Below are 24,969 nucleotides of genomic sequence, written 5' to 3'. Positions count from 1 at the left end.
CAGAAAGAGTTGGGGTTTCATAAAAGACTAAGGGCATCTCCAATAGGAATGCCCTCCCACTTTTATCACTTTTATTTCAAATTCGCAACTTATGCTCTCACTGGTATATGAAATGTTTTCTATAAGGATAATTTATCACTATAGCATTGACTTAATTTTGATTGATGTGTTTAAGGAGTAGGATTTATTGAATTTATAGGAACGATGGATCAGCATGTCAATCTTTTTCAGTTAAATCGAGTGAAACTATAAGTTGGCATTACATCTACCTTAATAGTAGTTAACATGCATAAAAAGTAATAAATTGTTAACGTGAGTAAATAATAATACACTTTTAACATGCATATTTATTCAACATTAGATAGTGATAAACTATACAAACTTAGCTTCTTTTTTTATGTTAAACCCTGTCAATTGAAATACATGTACGAGCTATTAATTAGGTTTACCTAAATCCGTGTATAATGGAAACATACCCCGTTTAACAATTTCATAGATATAGCAAAACTATCACTTTATCTTTACAAAAAGAAAAAGATTTATTCTAAATTTAAAAACAAAATCGTATGAAAAGTTTTACATTTTTTTTTATGCAGCTTAATCGTTAACCAAAGCTTGTTTTATCGATCAATACATTTATTTTTACTTAAAAATACATTTTTACCAGCATTCCAATCACATCCTAATTCCTAATGATAAGTCGTTGCTCGTACTTTCATTATAATTAACTCAAATCAAGTGAAATTTTGTCTAAATATACAAAAACGTCATATTAAATAAAAAAAAGCAATCTTATTTATTTTGTAAATTAGGATTTCATAAAGTTACATATTTCAAACAAATGAAGGCAGAAATAAAATATAAACGCATTGCTTTGAAGAAAACTATCACGGTTAGATTAAAAAAAATAAAAATTGGGCGAGCTCTTAACATTTTGTCAGAGGACAGAATTTTGGTTGTTTCGTTCTCCATGAAGGAAAGAAAGAAAAATGAATCACTTACAAAATGCGCAATGGCGATAATATACATATATGGTATGTGAGATGAAGTAACTAGTTAGTGATTTGGTTAAGCCTAGCAGCAGCAGCCACGGCTGCTGACACACCCCCAGGATGAGTAGTGAGGTTGGGATCATTTCTCATTTCTGCACCAGTCACACCTTCAGCATCTCTCCGAGTCGCTGCTCTATCTGACGGTAACTTCGAAGTCGCATCCTGCAACAAAATAACTGTTATCTATGCGTCCTTCTTTTTCTTAAATGGCCAGAGACACACACAACACAAGTGATTTAATTAGTGCAGGTACCGCCAGAATATCTGCGAGTTTCGTCTTGTCCTCTTCCTTTGTAATCCGAGCATTTAGGGTTGCGGCCGATTGCGCCGCCGCAGCAACGCCTCCGGGGACGATGTTGGTGCGCCCGGTGGCTCTCACTTCCGCAGCTTGAATCGCCGCCGCATCGCTCCACTCCACCGGCTTCTTTCCCGCCGTGAGAACCGTCGCTTCCAGTGCTTCACCTATGGTGATCCCACCGCCCCCAATGCCCATCTCTTGAACAAGAGAGGACGTCAGTGGCGCCTTTTTGCTAAATTGCTCCACCATCTGTAAGCAATTCATGCATTTCATATCAATTATTAACATTTTATTTGCCACTGAATGTCAAACGTAGTTTATATTTCAATTCATGCATGTAAAATAGAAGAGAAAGTTAAAAAAAATGAATATAATTTATGTCTTCATTCTCGGTGGATGGAAAAAATTCTTTAAAAACAAAAATGAAAGATTTAGTTAATACCTCAACCAATTTATTAACTCTCTTCTCCTTTTCCTCTACTGATTTCTGAGCAACCTACGGAACAAATTAATCAAAAATAAGAATTAAAGAGAAAACACCGATCCTAAAAACATAAATAAACAAACCAGAATAATTAAAAGTTTCTTGGCGTGTGTGTATAATATGTACGTATACATATATACACATATAAGAAGAACCTGTTCACCAACGGACTCCGATATCACTTGCCTCCCCGGAGAATCAGTCTCCTTCACACTAACACCATCGCCAGCGGCGATGTTATTTATATCGTTGAGCCCCACCACCCCATCTCTCTCATTTTTCATGGCCGCGGATTGCATCGCCGCGGCGACGCCACCCTTGGGGTTCTTACCAAGCAGGTGACTCTCCACCTTTTGCATGGTGGCGGCGTCAACCGATGCAATCGGTTTGGTTTTGAGATCTCCTTGAACGTTGAAGACATCTCCGTATGTGATAGCCTCTTCTTGATGATCCTCCCTCTTTGGCTGTTCCTGACTCATGTTTTTAATTGTTGGACACCAATCTCAGTGAAACCTTTTTGAATTAATTTTGTGATTTAAAGAGGTTTGGATTGATGAAGGGAAATTGTAGGTGCGTGCATGGGGCATGCAGTGATGGAGGTGGCAGATGGCAAAGGTTAGAGAGAAAGTAGGTAGGACTTGTTTTTTGTGGCTCAACTCAACCAACCATTGGTTTTTGACGTTCGTTTGAGAAAGCGAAGACAAGTGTCGTCTCCACCGTCTCTGCCTTGACCAGGTCTTTTCATCTCTCTTGCCTTTTTCTTCCTTCATCCGTGCTCAAAAATTTTCAGGGTATCAAAATATTTTTTAACTGTATACAAATTTTTAAGGGATAAATTCTTATATATATATATATATATATATATATATATATATATATATATATATATATATATATATATATATATAAGAATTTCGGAAGGACCAGACTCTCAATTATAAGATCCGCACCCTTCTTCCTGGTGCGTGAATTCCCTAAACCAAGTATATAAAACTATTTGGCAAAAGTAAATGGTTTATCTTTTAGATTGCGAAATAATCAGTAAGTTCAATTTGAAAACATAATCTTTCATACTTCCCAACACTACTTTACTTGTTTTAATCACCAGCGCAGAATTAGTTTACCATAGAAAAAAAAGGATAAAAAAAGTATACAGTAATATTTTTATAAATAACTAGAAATTATCCTAAAGAGTCCAATACAGAATTGTTTAAATTGAAAATTTTAATTTTCCTTTTGTTTTGTAATTTTTCTTTTTTTTTTATTGACAGTGTTTGAGTGTTCTGTGATAGAAGTTGGTTTGCTAGTGTGAATCATTTGGTACGGCCTTTCACTGTGATGAATGTTTTTTCTCTAAGGAAATGTTATTTTGACACCAGGTGGATTTATGAAAATTAATTTATAATTTTTTTTATTGTTGTCTGTGCAAGATGGAATTTGGGATTGGGAGGGCGCGTAGTTCCATTTTATTCTTTGTTATTTTTCTCTTTCTCCTGTTCTTTTTCTTCCATTCCTCTTTATCATCTCTTTCCCTATGAACTTTCTTCTGTCATTCTCCAGCTCTTTGATTTTTGTACCGTTATCTTTTACCTCCATACATAAAGAAACGCAGAAGCGGAATAGAAGACCTAGCCCTAGCGGATCGACGTCGTCTTCTGCGATTGACATAGTAAATAATGACTTCCGCGGTCGTGCAAGGAAAGGGGTTCAATGGCAACAGTATAAACTTGACTGTGCCACCTGTTTCACTTCGCTCCGCGTGGTGAGTGGGACTCTCGTTGGACCGGGCCTTAGATCTTGCCCAAGAAACTACTCCACTTGAGCTCGCTGCACGTCCTCCAACGTCGGAGCTTGCGTCCTCTCGCTGCTGCTGCCTTGACAAGGACTGTTTTCCTGTCGCTGCTATCGCTGACGAGGTCCTGTTTCTCCCTCTCTCTTTCAGTTTTTGTTGTGTGGTTTGGGTTTTGATAATGTTCATCGGCTGAAGAGATATATGAGCTTTTACGTTTTGATTTTCAATGATTTGGAAACTATTTGATGGTGGTTTGAAGGAATCTCATATTTTCTAATTTATTTTGTTGGTCAGTTTTGATTGGATCCAATGGTGGTTGGTTGGTGTTACTAGTTGAATTATTTTTGTTTGTTTGTTGTTTGAAAAATAATTGAAATTGGTTTTGTGAATAGGATGCAGTTGAAATTGTTTCCAAGGTATGAGAATGTACGCCATTGAGGTTGTTATTGAATGTGTATATGGTTGTGAATTTTCCAGGTAGGTAGCCGTGGTATGACTTACTCATTTTTTCTTTGTGCAAGAAGATCTACAATAAATCAGACAAAATATATGTGATTAGTTCCTCCATGAAGATAACAAGTAGAGGGAATCCGTGCATCAAGATTATGATTTATATATTCAAACATAGTCATGTACATTGTTGGAGATGTAATTTGTCATTGTAAATAATTTTTTAGGTAAGTTGGAGTTTAAAGTCTATGTTAATGACAAACACTTGTTGTAAAAGGTATATTGTCATTAGAGAAATGGAAATTGATGATCCTAAACATCTATCTAAAAGATCACTTTTTGTTGTGATACATAAAAAGTACAATTTATTGGATGTAAAAAATTTTGATTAAAATGTTTTATCACTCAACTCTCCACTTATTTGTTCATTCTACCTCACTTATGTTAAAGATCGGTTTTGGCCAATTCTTTTTCAAATCAATCACCTAATGCAAGCAATAAAGCAATAAAGGTTGGTACATAAGTACATCTCATTAGATGACAAAAAAATATTGATTAGTATATTTTAAATAATTGTACAAAAAGTAATTCGCAGCTCTCCACCTAGTGCTCCACTTATATACTAGTTTGACCTTGTTTTTTCAAGTTAGTTACCTAAAGCAAAAAAATAAGGGAACTTTGTGGTACATAAGAAATACCTCTCATTGGGTGACCAAAAATATTGCTTAGTAAATTTTAAAAAAATTGTACAAGTAATATGCAACTCTCAACTGATTTGTTCATTGTGCTCCACTTATGTTGTAGTTTTGGTTTGGTCAATTTTTTTTCAAGTCAGTTACTCAATACAAGCAATAAATGTTGTGGGACTTGTAATCAAATTTATAGTACATAAGAAGTACATTAGATGACAAAACAAATTCATTGGATGAAAAAACAAAGATTGATGGGTAAGTTTTAAAAATTGTACAAAAAATAATATACAATTCTCCATTTATTTGTTCATTGTGCCCTACTTATGTTGCAAATCTGGTTTGACCTATTCTTTTCCCAAGCTAGTCATCCAATGCAAAGAATAATGGATGATTCATGTGACTTGGAATCAAAATTGTGGTACATAAGAAGTACCCATTGAGTGACCAAAAAATATTGATTGGTAAGTTTTAGAAAAATGTACAAAAAGTAATATGCAGCTCTCAACTTTTTACTTCATTGTGCCCCACTTATTTGCAGATCTGGTTTGGTATGTTTTTTTTTTTTCAAGTCAGCCACTTAATGCAAGCAATAAAGGTTAATTTTTGTAATTTGTAATTAAATTCTTAACAAAAACAAAAGGTTAATTAGTAAGTTCAAATTTGTGGCCCACTTATTTCCATATATAGTTTGGCCTTTTTTGTCATTCATTCAATGCAAGCAATAAGGATTGATTTCTGTGACTTGTAATCAAATTTGTGGTACACAAGAAGTATATTCCATTAGATAACAAACAAAAGATTGATTAGGAAGTTTAAAAATATTGTACAACAATTAATCTACAATTCCCCACACTCAATTGTTCATTGTTCCCCACCAATTTTGCAGATTTGATTTGACCTTTTTTTTTTTCAAGTCAATCACCCAATGCAAGTAATAAGGGGGTTAATTTGTGTAAGTTCTAACCAAATTCGTGGTACATAAGAAGTACATCTCATTGGATGACAAAAAAAGATTTATTAGTAAATTTTATAAAATTGTACGAAAAGTAATAAGCAGATCCTTACTTCTTTACTTATTGTGCATCACTTATTGGCCTATCTGGTTTGGTCTAATTTTTTTCCAAGTTAGTCATTCAATGCAAGAAATAAGGGTTGATTTTTGTGACTTATACTTAAATTGTGGTACATAAGAACTTCATTCCATTTGATTTAAAAAAAAAATTGATTAGTAAATTTCAAAAAATTATACGAAAAGTAATACGCTCCTCCTCACTTGTTTGTTTGTTATGCCCCACTTATATGTGTATATGGTTTGGTCTATTTTTGTCAAGTCAGTCATTCAATGCAAGCAGTAAGGGTTAATTTTGTGACCTGTAATCAAATGCGTGGTACATAAGAAGTACATCCCATAAGATAACAAACAAAGATTGATTGGTAAGTTTTAAAAAATTGCACAAAAAATAATATGCAGTTCTTTACTCATTTGTTCATTGTTTCTCACTTAGATTGCAGATTTGATTTGACCTTTTTTTTTCAAGTCAGCCACCAGTGCAAGCAATAAGGGTTGATTTTTGTAATTTTATAATCAAATTTGTAGTACATAAGAAGTACATCACTTTGGATGATAAAAAAAAAGATTGATTAGTAAATTCTAAAAAATTGTACGAATAGTAATACACAACTCCTCACTTATTTATTCATTTTGGCTCACTTCTTTGCCTATTTGGTTTGACGTATTTTTTTTAAGTCAGTCATTCAATGCAAGCGATAAGGTTGATTTTTGTGACTTATAATCAAATTCGTGGTACATAATAAGTATATCCAATTGGATAACAAACAAAAAATTAATTAGTAAGTTTAAAAAAATTGTACAAAAAGTACTGTGAAGTTCCTCACTTATTTGTTCATTGTTCGTCTCTTATATTGCAGATCTAATTTGACCTTTTTTTTCAAGACAGCCACTAGTGAAAGTAATAAGGGTTGATTTCTGTAACTTATAATTAAATTTGTAATCCATAATATGTAAATCCTACTGGAAGACAAAAAAAGATTGATCAGTAAATTTAAAAAAATTATACAATAAGTAATATACAACTCTCCACTTATTTACTTTTTGTGTCATACTTATTTGCCTATCTGGTTTAACCTTTTTTTTCTCAAATCATTCCTTCGATGCAAGCAATAAGGGTTTGATTTTTGTGACTTGTAATAAAATTTGTGGTACATAAGAAGTAAATCACATACGGTAACAAACAAAAAACAAAAGATTGATTAGTAAGTTTAAAAAATTGTACAAAAAAGTAATATGCAGTTTCCCACTTAGATTGCATATCTGATTTAACCTTTTTTCTAAGGTAGCCACCTATTGCAAGTAATAATGGTTGATTTGTGTAACTTTATAATCATATTTGTGGTAGATAAGAAGTTTATCATATTGGATGATAAAAAAGATTGATAGTAAATTTTATAAAATTATATAAAAAGTAATACGCAGCTCCCTACTTATTTATTTATTCAAACTTATTTGTCTATCTAATTTGACTTTTTTTTTCAAGCCAGCACCCTAGTTCAAGATTTAATGGTTTATTTGTGTAACTTATAATAAAATTTATGGTATAAAAGAATTCTAATCCAGTTATGTCAAATTTAATTAATAATTTCAATAATATAGACATAAATATATTATTAAAAAGTGAAAATTATAAAATTTTTAAACTTTTGGAGATAAAAAAATAAATAATCATTTCAATTCAATTTTTTTGATTAGAGATTCATATTGTCAACGAAAAATTTAAAATGTAAAATATATGATAACAAAAGTTTGAATTTAAAATTACAACATTAAAAGATTTGTAACAAGATTAGCTTTTAAATTCAAATAAAAAAAATTATAAAATAAAACTTTTTAATGGACATTTTTAATGTCCTAACTAACTTTAACACATATTTTTAATATTTTAAAAGAATTTCATTTGATATGGGAACGAAACATAGAAACTCAAAAATAAAATAATATACTATAATACATAATAACATTTAATAACATAATAAAACCATATCCAATATATGTTGTAAAAAAAATAATTGAGTTATGATGTCATTAATAAACTAAATAAAATATAAGAAATAATATTCCATTTAAAATTATAATATATTTATGTCAAATTTTAATAATAATTTAAAAAATAATTTCGATAACATATAAAAAAAGAAAATTACAAATTCTTTAAACTTTTGAAGATAAAAAAAATAACTAATAAATTTTATGTCAATTTCTTTTTAATGTTAAGATTCATATTATCAACAAAAAAATTTAAAATTTAAAATATATACTAACCAAGTTCGAATTTAAAATTACAACACAAAATTCGTAAAAAAAATATTTTTATGGAATTTTTCCTGTACATCCGAACAACTTTTTTAAGCTTTCATAGTTTGCATTTAAGTTCATAACAAATTCTAACAAAACAAAAAGTTTAAAATATTTATCCGTTCTTAGCAATATAATAATATATTATAATAGATAATAATACTTAATAATAACAATACTACAACAACATAATATTTTTAATATAATAAATAATTAAATATTAATATCATTGATAAACTAAAATATAAAATTAAAAGTAATATTTTATTTTAAATTATATAACTCTTATGTTGAAATTAATATCTCAAACGTGAATACGTTAAATTACTCTGTTGAATTATATCTATTATTGTTATTTAATGTGTATTTTTAATTAATTAATTTATATTAAATTATTATAAAAAATAAATTAAATAGTCTTAAAAATAATTTCTTGCCCGATGAGAATAGTAGTATTTTACATACAAATTTTATATAGAGATATATTTCCACGTTAAATTTTATTATGTACGGAATTTTTTATATAATAACAAACTGGTCTTTTATCTTTTTCATTTTTTATGTAATAACAAACTAGATAAGAAAATATATTTCATAAGAAATTTAAATACAGATTTTAAATAAAAAATATAAAAAATATATAATTATGAAAAACTGATTTCGTTTCTATTTGTTGTATCAGGTTTTGACGAACTTTGTTGGTCATCTTCCTTTCCAGAATTGGTAGTTGGTCTGTTTGTTCACGTCCTTCTTCTCACCTTGGTATCGTACTCTCTCTCACTCACATACTCACATCGGAGTCCTACTATCTCTCATTCACTTTGGGCGTCCGCTATCCCTTGAATCGGAGTTCTTGTTACTGACGAGTGAGAAATCGGGGCTGGAAGTATTTTTCTTCTACATTGTTTTATGTTCGTTCTTTTACATCTGCGGTTGACGTTTGATCATGTGATCGTTTATTCTTTGCAGGTTGAAAATCTCCATTTCTGAAATCCTAGAAGGTTTGTTTCGAATCCAAAACAGCAACTCTCCGATCACCCTTTACATCCGGTAAGAGAATTTTTGTAATGTCTTTACTTGTTCGTTATTATCAAGTTGTGTCTCTCTCGGTCACTTTCTCTGTTAACTGAGATGAACAGATGAATTTTGAACTATTTTGGAGTTGCATTAGATACCCGACCAGATTAGGTAATGGTAGTAGCATGGGTCCTATTGTCTCCAACACCTTTTCTACCTTCATTTCTCATCTTCACTATCATCTTGTTTTGTGGGTTTGGTTTTGTTTGCTTTTGCTAGGTTTACAATTTGATGTGACTATTTTTTTCATTTTCGTTATCTACATAAGTGATTTGATGAAAATGATTACTCATTGTTTGTTAGGTTGGGCATGCTGTGACAAGACACAATGCAGAGGGGATTACAAAGAAGTTGTGAGTTGGTATTCATTGATACTTTATCAGCTTGTCATGCCTGATATTGTCAACATAGTGTCATTCATTTTCTTCCACCTACCTCTCTCCAGGCGGTATGCTTTGTTCATTGCCTCTTCCTAACTAATTTATTTTCTGTATGGTTTGTTGATATATGTTAAGTTGTGGAATAATGTTGCTGCTCCTTTCTTTTCCTTCCAATAAATTGTTTTTCTTGTAGGTATCATCTTTATACATAGTGGAATACAACATTAATATTTTTTGCATTCCATTGTAGTCATGATTAAGAGATATCATGGTTAACCATCACCACTAATTACTTAATCAAACAGTGTCTTTGGCAATTCAGAAAACAGTTTCCAAACATAGTAAAGAAAAAAACCTGTGTCTCATTTTCCATGTTAAAACAGTTTAGAAAAAAGTTCGTTAGGCAAACCCAAGGGGTCTAAATAGTATTCCTTCCATGTGTTAATGTTCCCCCGATTGCAAAAAACTCTAAGCAGATGATCAATTCATATTGTATGTCCTGCATTACAATATTATTGTAGATATCTCAGACCCATTAGAATTATAGAAATCATTATCAGTTAGCGCCATAGAGGTCTGGTTTCTCTGTGTTCTTGTTAACTATGGAGGGGAACTAATAGTATACTTACCACTTTATGCCAAAGATTAAGAGCACATGATTCCAATGAATTTAATTCACATTCATCTGGCCCATTCTGCCAAGTGTACATATATGAGTGACTTACAAAGATAATAATCAATTTCTCACAGCTTATTTAAATACAGAGGAAATGTAAATAACAATAGGAAAATCTTTCAGTAATAAGATTTTAAGATTCAAAACATAATAGTATTTTAATCATTATACTTTTTTAATCACAAATTTTACCTTTTCTCTTTCTCCTAAACTTAACTGTAATAAAGTATAAAAAGATTCCTATCTTGATCTGGTTTCCTGCAACCAAACATTGTGTAACTTTTTTGACATGTCAGAAATAGGACCAGACTCCTAGAGTAAAGTTTATTGACTACATAATTTAGTGAGCAAAAATTAAAAGACATTGGTAAAGTTAAATTCCTCTTCCATTATATAAGTGAAAACATCATAAAAAAAGAGGCATAATGCTATGCAGTTTACTTTTACTGTCTCATGTAGAACTAGGGTCCTTCTCACTTACCTCCAGCCATAATGCTATCCATTGGTAGAGACTTTTCTTCATAAATGGTCTTACAAAGTATATGCTAATGCTTGGAGTGAATAGAGACACGTACCAGGAATGGTACAAACTATGGAACCTCGTGGTGGAACATGTTTTAATTTCTCAAAGTTCTATCTTAAGGCAATGATTATCGTTTTGTGGGTTTACCTTATATGAAGTGCAGATTGCTTTCGATAAAGATGAGAATAGACACATAACCCATCGTTGTTGGATACGTGAAGATGACAGTACATGAGGTGATGTGAGGAAAATAGTCTTTCTTATAGAGTTTCCATAAAATAAAGTCTCGGAATTTTAGCCCAAGAGATTAATGTGGAGTAGGGTGATACTTATATATGGATATTTGGTTGACCGTTCTTGGTGGTTATTTTCTGTCATGTTGAGGCTGGAGTGGAAGCTTCACAAGTCAAAGTAAAATATTAAACCATTTAGGTGAAGGTACTGATGGGATTTAAGTCACGGACTGGTCAAAAATAGGTCCAGTGGCCAACATATTCAAAGAGAGTGAAAAGGACTGATACAGAGAGAAAGTGAGAAAGTGAGAATCATAAATGAAACTTTGCATGTACACTTCAGAAACTGATTCTGATCTGCATTATAGTTAGTTTAACGTTGCAGATATGATCTGCATTCGAATTGAAACATAATCTGAGATTTCAAATGTTATACTAAACACAGTTGAAAGTGAAAATATTTTTTAATTCATTCACCGTTAGAGTGGTGCGGCTTGATGGATTTATATATCGGAGCACCTGCACCTTTATATGTTACATTTCTTTAAATGCTGAAATGCTGCATATGTTTATAGTGCCACAATGCTTTCATTGCTCTTTAGAAAAATATTTCAAAGATATAGCTAATGAAAAAATAAGTGATCAAGATAAAATCAGTTATTTTCATGTGTTTTCAAATATGAGTTGTTTGATTTCAATCAATTACCCCCTTTTGCAGCTCATGCTTGCTTCTCTGTTCATTTATTTTATGTACCTGCCCAAAAACATAAAACATCTTAGCTTCTTTTAAGTGCTTGGAGATAAAATAGAATTTCATTTCAATAGTGTCGAAGGTTGTTATAGTTGCATCAAATTGTTAGGAAAATATCTGCAATGATATTAGTGCTACTCTTGCAATTAATGTGAATAGGACCATGCTTTGCCGAACCAGAAGAACCTACAGATTATGTGTATAGGAACATGACAAGGTTAGGAAAATGTTATGCCAAGTTATCTAAATTCATTTAGAAATATCCTCCTATTGTAGATTAACTTTTTAGTTAGTTCAAGATTTTTGAATTATATAATTGTTAGGAGTCTTATGAGCACTGAATTATGTATGACAAAAAAGGAAGAATGATCGGAATACACACATGTAATGATTATTTTTTATTTTAAATTAGAAATAAAAAATAAAGAAGACAAAATTGTAAAAAATATATATAATGTTTTTGTTATTGTAAAAAAATTGTACACTTTTGCATTCTTTTTAATATTTTTTTAATAGAAACGAAAGTTAAAAATATGTTTGACAAACTCAACTCATAAATCATGAGCCAATAAACAGATTTGTTTGATTAAAAGTATCTTATAAACTTAATTCATAAATATAGAATAACATAACTATATAAGTTATGATATATAATTTTTAAATACTTGAAGAAGTTTAGAGAAAATGAAACAGTGAAAAACTATCACTGTTACCGTTTTACCATTGTTTATATAAGAAAAAAAGAGGCAGAATACAAAGAGTCATCAGTCCTAACCCTAACCCTAAAGAAGGGATCCCATACATGATAATAAAAGAACATTACATTTCAACACTCCCCCTCAAGCTGGAGCATATAGATCATATGCTCCAAGCTTGGAACATATAAATTGAATTCTAGGCCCTCTTAAAGATTTAGTTAGAATGTCTGCAAGTTGTTCATTAGAGCCGACAAACTCAGTAACAAGATCCTTGGATAGTAATTTCTCTCTAACAAAATGACAATCAATTTCTATATGCTTTGTTCTCTCATGAAACACCGGATTGGAGGCAATGTGAAGGGTTGCTTGATTGTCACAACATAACTTCATCTGCTCATTTTCACAAAATTTCAACTCTTGAAGGAGTTGTTTAATCCACACTAGTTCACATGTAGCTAGAGCCATAGATCGATATTCCGCCTCTGCACTAGATCGAGCAACAACACTTTGTTTCTTACTTTTCCAAGAAACAAGGTTCCCTCCAAGGAATACACAATACCCTGTGGTAGATCTTCTATCAATTGGACAACCAGCCCAATCTGCATCACAATATGCTACAACTTGAGTACTTCCTTTGTTCTCATACAACAATCCTTGTCCTGGGTTCCCTTTCACATATCTGAGAATGTGAATCACAGCATTCCAATGATCAATGTGGGGATTTTGCATAAATTGACTTACAACTCCCACTGGATAAGAAAGATCAGGTCTTGTTATAGTAAGGTAGATGAGTTTTCCAACCAACCTTCTATATCTCTCTGGATCTAAGAAAAGTTCACCTTGATCTCTTGTTAACTTTTGATTTGAGTCCATAGGGCTATCAATGGGCTTGTAATTTGTCAGGCCTGTTTCCTCCAAAATATCAAGAGCATATTTTCTCTGTGCAATGATGACACCTTCTTTTGATTGTGCCACTTCAATGCCAAGGAAATATTTAAGACGACCCAGGTCTTTGGTCTGAAAGTGGCTAAACAAATGGTTCTTCAATTGAGCAATTCTAGTGATATCATTTCTTGTGATAACAATATCATCAACATAAACCATAAGATAAACACATTTGTCAGGAGAAGTATGACCATAAAATACTGAATGATCCACTTCACAACGTTTCAATCCAAAATTCTGCACAACACGACTAAATTTACCAAACCAAGCTCGAGGAGATTGCTTCAAGCCATAGAGAGAACGATGTAACTTACAAACTAACCCAGACTCCCCCTGAGCAACAAACCCAGGAGGTTGCTCCATGTATATCTCCTCTTCTAGATCACCATGAAGAAAGGCATTTTTAATGTCCAACTGATACAAAGGCCATTGGCGAATGGCAGCCATAGCAAGGAAAAGACGAACAGAACTGGTTTTAGCCACAGGAGAAAAAGTATCACAGTAGTCAAGGCCATAAACCTGAGTATACCCCTTAGCTACGAGACGGGCTTTGAGTCGATCTACAGCACCATTAGGACCAACCTTAATAGCATAGACCCATCTACAGCCCACAGGCTTCTTACCAGGAGGAAGAGAGACAAGTTCCCAAGTCCCACTGTGTTCAAGTGCCTGCATTTCATCAATCATGGCTTGTCGCCATCCAGGATGACCAAGTGCCTCATCAACATTCTTAGGAACCTTAATAGTAGACAAGGAGGAAACAAAAGAGAAATATGGAGGAGACAAACGATGATAACTCAAAAATTATAAATAGGATGTGGATTACGAGTAGAGCGAATACCTTTTCGAAGGGCAATAGGCCAAGGATGATCGGAGTCAAGAGAAGACGAAGAGGATGAAGGATCCATGATTCGAGAATCTGGTGGAGAAGGATTTGAGTCCTAGGGGTCTTCAGGCAAGGAAGGAGTCCTTGGAGTGCGACGCTGATATGTGAGAAGAGGTGGTTGAACAATGTCATTGTCATTCTGAGTGGGAGGTTGAGTTTCAGGAATGACCAAGGGATCACAGGATGGTTAAGGAAGGACCTGTTGAACAGATGAACTCTCCTCCATGGAGGACAAGAAAAAAGGTGTGTCCTCAAAGAATGTAACATCAGCAGACATATAATACCTTTTGGTTGAGGGAGAATAACATTTATACCCTTTCTGAAGGCGAGAATATCCCAAAAAGACACACTTAATAGCCTTTGCAGAAAGTTTATCAAGACCTGGTGAGACATTATGAACAAAACAAGTACATCCAAACACACGTGGAGAGACACGATACAAAGGATCATTTGGAAAAATTATCGAGTGAGGAACTTTATTTTCAATAGAAGAAGAAGGCATCCTATTGATTAGAAAACAAGCAGTGAGGACTGCATCTCCCCAATGATGAACAGGAACATTAGTATTCAACATTAGAGAGCGTGCAGTTTCGATAAGGTGTCTATTCTTTCTTTCGGCTATGCCATTTTGTTGTGGAGTGTGAGGACATGTGGACTGATGTAAAATTCCATGGGAAGATAAAAATGAGGAAAACGCAGCAGAAAAATATTCCTTAGCATTATCACTTCTGAGAATTTTAATTGTCTTCCCAAATTGGTTCTTAATTTCATTAAAGAAGGACACAAATATGGATAAAAGTTCAGATCTTTCTTTCATTAGATAAACCCAAGTACAACGAGAGAATTCATCAATGAACGTTACAAAATAGTTAAAACCAAAAGAAGTGACACGACTTGGTCCCCAAACATCATAATGAATAGTAGAAAAAGCAAAATTACATCGTGTCTCAGACTTTCTAGGGAAGGAAGATCTAACATGCTTTCCTAACTGACACGATTCACAATCTAAGGCTTGAATGTGTTTGAGACTTGGAACCATCAACTTCAACTTGGACAAACTTGGGTGACCCAAACGATCATGCAAAAGTTTTGGGGATGAAGTTGCAAAACAAGATACCGAGGAGCTTGGTTTTAGGAAATAAAGTCCCCGTGACTCATGTCCTTCTCCAATCAGACGACCCGTACCATGTTCCTGTATAGCAAAGGAATTAGCAGTAAAGGTTACAGAACAATTTAAGGAACGAGTCAATTGACTCAAGGAGATTAAATTGTAAGGACAATGAGGAATGTACAAAACAGAATTTAAATTTAGTGAAGGAGATAAAGAAACTTTTCCAATTCCTTGAGATGCCACTTTGGATCCACTTGCAACAGTAATAAAATGAGGAATTTTGGGAGAGGATATGGAGGAAAATGAGGAAATGTTACCAGAGACATGATCGGAGGCACCTGAATCAAGAATCCATGGACTAAGACCTTCCACAGATTGAGAAATGCATGCAGTTGACATTGAAGAGGATGGGCCAGGATTGTTGGATTTCTCAGATTTGTACCTCAAAAATTCTTGGTACTCTTCATCAGAAAATCTAGATTCTGAATGATCAGACTTGGACACATGAGCAGCTTTATCAGGAAAACCATGTAAGGAATAACACTTGTCTTGGGTATGGCCCATTCTATTACAATATGAGCATTGAGGACGCCCACTTCGACCACCACGTCCTCCACGGTTGCTCCGACCTCCTCCTCTTCCTCGTGGTGCTACCATTGCTGATGTTTCAAAAACATCAATTGAACTTTCATCTTTGACCAAGGTAGGTACACGAAGAAGTCTAGTAACTAAGTTGTCCATTGAAGGAATTTGATCACCAGCTAAAATTTGATCACGCACATGATCAAAACTCGAGTGCAGGCTCCTCAAAATTAAGACCATGTAAAACTTATCAAGTTTTTTATTGATATCGTCTAATGAATCAGCCACAAAAAAACTCTTCAATTCTTCTACCGCAGCCCTAGCCTTTCCTATATGAGAAACCATATCATGATTGATTTGCTTGAGTGAGGCTACTCTTTGAGTTGCATCAAAGAGGCGCTGAATGTCGTTAGCAAAAATGTCTTGTGCCCTTTTCCAAAAAGAGAAGCATGTCTTGTAAGGTCTCAAAATGTCTAAGACCCCTTGCTCAACCGATTGCCATAAAACAGCACACAACTGAAAATCCAATTTCTGCCACTTAGGTTTCTCTTCCTCTGAAATAGTAGAGACCTCTTTTTCAAGATGATCATGATAGCCTTGACCAAGAAACCACAACTCCACCGAAGCTGACCAAGAGGAGTAATTTTTCCAGTTCAGTTTTGCAGAAGTAATAATAGGAGTAGCTGACAGAGAGGGAGCCATTCCAGCAGCCGTAGAAGCCATTAAAAAAAAAACTTAACTTTTGAGAAGAAACCCTAGGTACAAGCTATGGCCACCAAAATAGAGAAACAAGAGCACAAATAGATCCAGGAGGCTCCGGCGAGTCGAACGACAGTGGCGCGGTGCAATTCCGGCGCCGGGAAGGCGGCGCGTGGCGGAGCGTGCGGAGGATTCCGGGGACGTGACTTGCGGGGATGGGTTGCGCTTCTCGAGGCGCACCTAACCCTAACTTCGCCGGAGTAGACACGCCGGCGGCGACGGCGGACGGTGGCGGAAGACGACGGACAAGCGGCGGACGACGACAGTCACTGTGACAAACAGTGAAGAGGAACCAGAAAAGATGTTCTGGCTCTGATACCAACTTGAAGAAGTTTAGAGAAAATGAAACAGTGAAAAACTATCACTGTTACTGTTTTACCATTGTTTATATAAGAAAAAAAGAGGCAGAATACAAAAAGTCATCAGTCCTAACCCTAACCCTAAAGAAGGGATTCCATACATGATAATAAAAGAACATTACATTTCAACATAAATATTCTATACAATTATAATTTTGGGGTTTTAAAAGATAACTAAATTTTCATAATATTTTAGTTTTTTTGGCACGTGTACATTTGATTTAATTAATTAATTTAAAGAGTATGAATATTTCTTTCAAAAATTTACTTCTTTAATTTCAAATATTTTTACATTAAGTTTCTATTTTACAAAACTATTTTTGAGAATAGGGAAGAATAATTCAAAACTAAAACCAAATTGTTGTTATAAATATTATTTTGATGATTAAAGTAATTTATATTTTAAAAGGAGTGTTCTTTTAAGACATCATCATTCAAAAACAATTTTTTTCTAAAAGTATGATATTCATTATTTTTTGTAAAATCAATCTTTTCCTCTTGGACCTAGTCAATCTAAATACTTAAGATTTTTAATCCAATTTGAAAAAACAAAGTTAAATTAATTTTAAATTTGATAATTAATTAATTACAAATTTTGAATTAAAAATTAAACTCATTCAAATTCAAATAAGGATGTTATAGGAACTCAGAAGCAATAGCTAGAGTGTATAATTTAATTACATGCAAGGAAAAAAATATTCTTATCAAAATTTAGAAATTGTTAATCTTCTTAAGAAATAGAAATTTTGTAGTACGCAAACACGTGCATTATTATTCACAGGCCATAAAGTAAACTTAATAAAGCTTTCAGACTTAAAAAATCAAATCAATCTTTTAGATAGTTTCTCTGACCACCATAAATCCTGCATGGTTAAAACTAAATCTTATCTTATCAACTCTATTATGCCATCTTTATTCCAAAAATATTATATCAATTTTTAATTTATTTTGTACAAAAATAAACATATTATATAATTTTTTAAGAATATTATAAAATTTATTTTAATTAATAAAAAGTATGTTGTCTTTTTTATAATTCAGTATATTATTTAAGATTTTAAATTTTATATAATGTGAAACTTATTTTAATAAAAGACGTCTTACATGATTCATGTATTTATGATAGAAGAACATCTACCATAAATGTAACAATAACACGTAGCTGCATTGAAAAAGTATTGGGACACTACACATTACTAGTTTTCAGCCCTGATTGAATTGAAATGAGGAAAGAGTTTCATTTGTTTTCTTTTTATACTCTCTCTCTTCTCTCACGCGACTGACACCCCTGTGTGAGCAAATCGAAAAGGTGCAGTGATCCATTCTCCAACATTTCATTTCCCAGAAGCTCTTCTTCTGTTCTAACTCAACACCTCTTCTCTGTTCTCATGGCTCCGAAACGACGTTCCTCTAAGGTAGTTTCAAGTTCTCCTTTTGCTCTCATCTTCCACCACGTCAACTGAATCAGTGTTTCGTGTTTTCTGTGATCAACAGAAAGGGGAAAGCCGAATGGACGCAGCTCTCGATGCCATGCATCCCTATGGCTTCGACAAACAACGGGTCCGAAGAACCGTTCGAAGCCTTCTCGAAGTAATCCAGTCTTTTACCTTCAACCTTAAATTTTTCAATTTTATTTGATTGTGACATAAAAAATGTCTGTGTTTTAGGTTTATGGTGGCAACGACGGCTGGGTCTTCATCGAAGAATCCAGTTACACTCTCCTCGTCGAAACTCTTCTTAAAGCTTCACCTCAGGTAACTCTACTTCTCTTGTTCCTTAATCTCCAAGCAACTGTGTAATCTCTTTTGTCTTTTCTGATTTGATTTTGTCTGCGGCTGTTGTTGCGTCGAAATGTATTGCTTCTATGGTAAAACCCCTTCATTTATGATTTATCTGAATGTTATTATGTTCTGATGTGGGCTTGCTCAGACTCTAAAAAATGATACAAATACGGGTTTTGGTCGGAAAGTTACATTTGTTTTTGTTTTTCTAAGCTTCATTCTTTATGTTTTTTGTTTTATAATAAACCTTATTATTTAAGGTGGTGAGTGGAGGGGAGTATTTGGTTGATGTAATGGCTGCATGACGGACCCTTATAACACTTATGCCAGCTGATATTTTAAGCACCAAGGACACGGCCTTTAAGTCTTTAAATCCTGATATTTAACCACCAAATTTACTTTCCACGGAAGATAGTGAATTTTCTTACACCAGACATATATACCAACTTCTCATGGTGGAAGTAGTGGTTTAAAGTCTGTGATAAAAGATCATTCATTGTCCTAGAGCGATAAATCATATTTTGAGAATTCATACATACGCTTTCAAACTTATGTGTAAATAGTTAAACCGCTAAATAAGGAGTTGATTTGAGATTTTTCACCATAACTCAATAGTTTATTGGGTGTATTGTGGATTTGGGTAGTTATATGTTTTGAGAGGGTTTGTGATTTTCTCTTCTTTGTAAAAATCTGTTAAGTGTTTTTAGATGCAAGTTTTGAGGTATTAAACCACATCAAATTTGACTGTGTTTTCTTTTTTGTTTTGATTTGGGAATTTTTGGTAGAAAAGATCATTTCTTATTGCTTGTAACTCAACAACTGATGTTACAGGGTGCATCAGTTGTCACAAAGGTTAGCTGAGTTTGGTTACAATCAAATTGTAACACTTGAACTATGATGCTTTTAAGTAAAAAAGAGTTACATCTTGAATATAAGTTGTAACTTTTGGCTTAGTGGTAAGCTTTTGATTCAACAATATCCATTATCCTATAAAGGTCAGGTGAGTCAAGTTATAATCAAGTAGTGACACTTGATTTCTACATTCTTAAGTAAAAAAAAAGTTGTCTATAAAGTTTTGTTGTAATATTCTGTCTTATTGAATTTGGCCAAGGCCATGAATATATACAAAGCTTGTGTAGCATATACATAAATAGCAGAGCTAATTTAGGAACAAAATAAGCTAATATAGGAAAGTGTATCAAGGAGATATCCCATATTGAGATATTGCAGTCTAAAGAATATTTACAGATTAATACCAATAAATACCAAGATATATCCCACTAATACTTTCCCTCAAGTTGGAGCATGGAGATAGTAAATGCCCAACTTAGATTGTAAATGACCTAGAGCTTTGGTCAAAATATCTGCAAGCTGTGCACCAGTCTGAATATGAGACGCAAAAATCATTCCATCTAGCAATGCATCACAAATAAAGTGACAATCCATTTCGGTATGTTTTGTTCTTTCATGAAAAACTGAATTAGCTGCTATATGGAGAGCAGCTTGACTATCACAAAACAATAGCATGGGATGCACATGTTGTATCAAAAACCAAGCCAAAAGGGATTTCAACCAATTTAACTCACATGTAGTAGTAGCCATTGATCTATACTCGGCCTCCCCAGAAGATTGAGAAGCAGTTGGTTGTTTTTTCGTTTTCCAGGTGACAGGAGAAGAACCTTAGAAAACAAAGTAACATGTCAAGGATTCTTAACCGCTTCTTTAAAAGAGTTGAGTTCAGTCCCTATATTAATTGTTGCCAAAAAATGGGTGTGTCTCACAGAAAAAATTATCACAATTTGCACAATAAGCAATGGGAAAAGGAGTACCTGAGTACTTTGACGAAGCAAGTGATGTGACAGGTTTTGTAACACAAATGGTGTTGGTAATGAAATCTTTGAGTTTACTAGAGGGTTGCTTTTTTCTATGACCACGACCAGTTTGAGGCAAAACAGTATCTTCAGTAAGCACAACCTGTCCAATATCAAAGTGGTATCAAGAGATTGGACAACAACCAAATCGTCACATGCAGGTGATAGGACATGTTGTGCAATCGCGCTATCGATTGCCACACTTCCCCTTGCTAAGGAAGTATCCTAAAGATGAGGCATGATGTTATAATACTTCTTATTTTCAATTATATCAGCAGGGGTATGCAAGGAGGCTACACTAGAATAAGGAAACTGATGTTCACAAAAACATCTCGAGATATAAAGTGTTAAGAAATATTCTTTCCTCCAAGTCATACAAAATGCCAACCCCTTTTACCAAATGGATATTCTCTTATCTGTTCTCAATAGGTTCTACTACATCTAAAAGTAATTGACCTTAGTACTTCCAATTTCCAAACCATCATATAATTCAAACATAAATAATGATTTAGTGTTCCAAGTTTGACACACACAACAGTTTCACCACCTTCTTGATATTTTTCTGCTTGAAACCAAGTTGGGAGTTTAAACTGAAGTTTTATTTGATGGAAAGAGAATGGAAGTGGTTGGCAGATATTGTTTTCCCAATTTTCAATAATTTAGGATGATGTTATGGGCATAAATGAGTTGTTTTGTACATGTCCTTTAGTCCTTCAGCTCTGGTTAAGAATCATATCTTCCCAAATTCAATTCCAATGTTATATCGTGGGCAGCAATGAGCTGTTGTATGTGTATTTGGATGATATGTTCCGCTATTGAAGTTCTCTGTGTATTAAATATTTTTTTTTATTTTGTTAAACTCCTTCAAAGTCTTTATACTCTAACTAATGATTTTAAGACACTCATCAATAGGATTATATATTGAGAAACCTCTGTTGTTCCTTCTTTATAATCCTGATGTTACTTGTAAATTAAAATCTTTCATTTCTTGTGAGTTCAATAGCCTCAAATAGTGATGAATGCCTACAATTTTGAGACATTCACATAACAATAGTTTTAAAATTACTGAGATATGACATGCAAGCTTGTCTTGTAATACAATGAAAACTTTGTTGAGTCTTTTGGCAAGCATGGCTACGGTCCTATGAAAATTTGTTGGTGGATCTTTGGTCTGATAACCTATATATTCTTATGAAGTTAGCCTTAACAATGTCTAGTTCTATTGTATTGTTTGTATGAAGGTTGGTTTGATAGAGGCTAATCCAGGAGATGGTTCTAGTGAGGTAACACCTGCCAGTGAGGTAACAGCTGTCGGATGCTCGAACAATGCCCTTCAAGCATGCTGTAAAGCACAAACTTCTGATGATACACCCTTAACTAATAATGTCATGGGCACTGGAACAGTAACCAGTGAGACTGGTTCTCAACTTCCCATCAAGAGTGTGGATACTGTATCCTCAGCAAGTGGAATTGGTAGTGTGCATTCCTTTAAGTCTGTAGACACATCATCGGTAAACAGAAGATCTTCTAATGAACTTTTAATCAAGGCTGCAAGTGAAACTCCCATCAAAGCTGTAACTATATCTGCAGAAAAGAAATCTGGTTATCAACTTTCCCTTTTTTGTTATTCTTTTAATTGGTTCTGATACTAAGGTTAGAAGCATATTAAACATGTTTGTGATTAATTATCTTGTATATTACTGTCTTGCAGAGTGTCAGCCAGCAGGAAACTTGGCTTTGCGGGAAAATCATGGACCAAGGATTCCACAGCTTAATCACAAAAGGCGTAGACCTTGCTATGGCTGGATTTCTAGTGATGAGGAGAACGAAGATCTAATAGAGGTTATACCTAAATCTCCGTTGTGAAATATTTCACATGTTAGAGAAAATGGTCAACAAGTGTAAACATGACAGGGGCAGGGTATTACTTATGTGTTATATTAGAGAACCATACCCCATCTAATACAGATCAGGTTCCGGGGTATAGGTACTGTAGAACAGACCAAAAGAGATAGGATGTTTTATTTTTATTTTTTTTCAAATGCATTGAGTTATATGATAATATTTTCCTTTTAACCAAATAGGAACTTTGTACCGTCTTTGATAGCATGAAGATTACATACAGATTAGAGTTTCATTCTGTTAAAATGACATTTTAGTCCCCTTTTTAGCTCAAAATTAATTTCTGTTTCACTCTCAGAAATCTTAAAATATGGAGGAGTATGTCAATTATGTTTTAGGTATAAGTAAGAAATTTTATTACATAGTTTTAGGCTTGTTTTTCTTCAATAAATACGCGTGCAATTAAGTTCACACGTTAACTGGGGTTCTACATTCTCGAAGTCAATACCTAAAGGCTAAAGGGAACAAATATTATTTTTAACAGTGAAAACACATGGGAACATGTGTACTTTTTTTATCATAGTAAAAAATAATAAAATTAATAATAATATTATAATTATAAAATTAAATATAATAGATGGATATAATAAAATAGCTTTATAATTTTTTCTATTTCTCTATCTTCTCTCAATTTTACTTTCCATGCTCTTCCATTTCAAAAGTTTGATAACACCATCGAGAGTTACGGATATTTTGAAAGGATTGGATTTTGAGATAAAGTAAGTTTAATTTCTACTTTTTTTATTAGAAACAGTCTATTTTTTCTTTTTCATTTCAGTTGCATTCTATTTTATGCCTTTAAGATGGTATTTAAGATGGTATTTTATCTATCTGCAATTTTAGAATCATGCTTTAATGGTTGTTTTGGTCCTGTTACGGGTGTAGAAAGAGAATAATTCAAAAAGAAAAAGTTGTGTAGGAAGTGGTTTATTTTAAGAACTCACATTAAGGTAAGAGAAGTTAATTATTTATAAATGTTTTTGCATATTTTTGTTCAAGATTAAATTGTTAAGTAAATTGAGAACTCTTGAATGTGCTCTGTAAAATAAATGATGAAATCTTATTGCTAAAATGAGATACTGCTTAGAATTTATAGTGAAATTCAATGGTATTCTGAATGATGATAGAAATGTATTGAGATGGTGGGTTAGATTGGATTTACATGTTATGTTATTTGAGTTATTGGTTTGATTATATAGTCGAATTGAATTTGTGAATCATGGGAATATGTTTAGAAGTGATAAGAAGTTTTAGCATGATTTGGATAGTTTATAATAGCAACAAGAAAGACAATATTGTTTTGAGATTGAATGAACTTTGTTTGGTTTGATGTGAAGTTTGAGTCCTAGTAGCTATTTTCAAGGGAAAATACTATTATTTAGTGTATCAAGTGAATTGAAGGAGATTTTGGGAGTGAGACTATCTTGACTAAACTAGTGTCTAACTCAGGCTACGACATCTAGACATCAAGGTGGTATGAGTCGAAGAAAATTCCAGGTGGCAGATAATATGATATGAAAGAGGATCATACTTAGGGAGCAAGTGGAGTTAACTCTATCATGGCTTGGTTTGACGACATTTGTCCCGAGTAATATAACATTAATTGGAAGGTTTGGTAGCAAGCTTAACAAGTTCAAAGTTTCACGAGTCCATACAATACATTAGTCTTCCAAAAGAGAGTGTAAAATTATTTTTATTGTCTGAGCAACATTTGGCTAATAGTTGTTTGATCAATTGGATTGAGCCATGTGGGTTTGTAGCTAGTATATGATTTGATGAATGTGAATTGTTTGGGGCTAAACTCTTTTTAACTGAGATGTTTGGATTAAGCAATGTGGTTTGACGTTGGATAGTACATGTTGAAATGTTGAATGATTGTGAATTTTGTGAGTTTTTATGTTGGACGGTAAAGAAAATGTCCACTAAATGAGTGATTGAGGAGTAGAATTATGGAGACACAAGATAGAATTGTTGATTTCATGAATGACAAACTTATAAATTGTATATCCCTTCTTCATTTATAAATTATCTTTTCCTTTTTTTTTAAATGCATTAGCTTATCCTGATATTATTTGTTTGTGTATTATTTGTTTTTTCTTTCTCTACGATGATCATTCAGGAGCAGTAGGTGCCTGCAGACAGGACTAGTAACTTTGTGCTGGACTAGTAACTTTGTACAGACAGGACTAGTAACTTTGGAGTTAAGACAAGATTTTGAAGACTACATAGTATTAGTTAAATAGAGAGTACTTCTATTTTTTTGAGGGAAATGTATTTTGGGAAAAACTTTATCTATT

At 33.2% G+C, this 24,969-nt stretch overlaps 2 protein-coding genes across 7 annotated transcripts; one reads left to right on the top strand and one right to left on the bottom strand.

The window, feature by feature from the left end:
- Positions 1-772: 772 nt before the first annotated feature.
- Positions 773-2,359, bottom strand: LOC114192679 (late embryogenesis abundant protein D-34-like). Its single transcript, XM_028082458.2, has 4 exons — positions 1,990-2,359; positions 1,793-1,846; positions 1,306-1,599; positions 773-1,214 (listed from the first exon to the last, which is right to left on the bottom strand). The coding sequence occupies exons 1-4, from the start codon at positions 2,311-2,313 to the stop codon at positions 1,053-1,055; spliced, it is 834 nt and encodes a 277-aa protein (XP_027938259.2). The 5' UTR covers positions 2,314-2,359; the 3' UTR covers positions 773-1,052.
- A 6,454-nt stretch (positions 2,360-8,813) lies between these two features.
- LOC114189914 (uncharacterized) lies at positions 8,814-24,944 on the top strand. Of its 6 annotated transcripts, none has more exons than XM_028078641.2 (9): positions 8,814-9,004; positions 9,108-9,188; positions 9,519-9,663; positions 18,428-18,533; positions 18,613-18,708; positions 18,786-18,872; positions 22,012-22,372; positions 22,482-22,612; positions 24,122-24,681. In XM_028078641.2, the coding sequence occupies exons 3-9, from the start codon at positions 9,605-9,607 to the stop codon at positions 24,188-24,190; spliced, it is 909 nt and encodes a 302-aa protein (XP_027934442.2). In that variant the 5' UTR covers positions 8,814-9,004; positions 9,108-9,188; positions 9,519-9,604; the 3' UTR covers positions 24,191-24,681. The 6 variants fall into 6 exon arrangements, with proteins under 6 accessions (XP_027934442.2, XP_085531519.1, XP_085531520.1 ...); XM_085675393.1 differs by having other exon boundaries at positions 8,814-9,024; XM_085675394.1 differs by lacking the exon at positions 24,122-24,681 and adding an exon at positions 24,792-24,944 and having other exon boundaries at positions 8,815-9,024.
- Positions 24,945-24,969: the final 25 nt, after the last annotated feature.

This window comes from Vigna unguiculata, chromosome 7 (assembly GCF_037176805.1).
Source record: "Vigna unguiculata cultivar grain cowpea cultivar isolate G323 ecotype 2 chromosome 7, ASM3717680v1, whole genome shotgun sequence".
NCBI classification, from domain to species: Eukaryota; Viridiplantae; Streptophyta; class Magnoliopsida; order Fabales; family Fabaceae; genus Vigna; species Vigna unguiculata.
The sequence above is the reverse complement of the archived record's forward strand: the minus strand, read 5'-3'. Positions and strand labels throughout refer to the sequence as shown.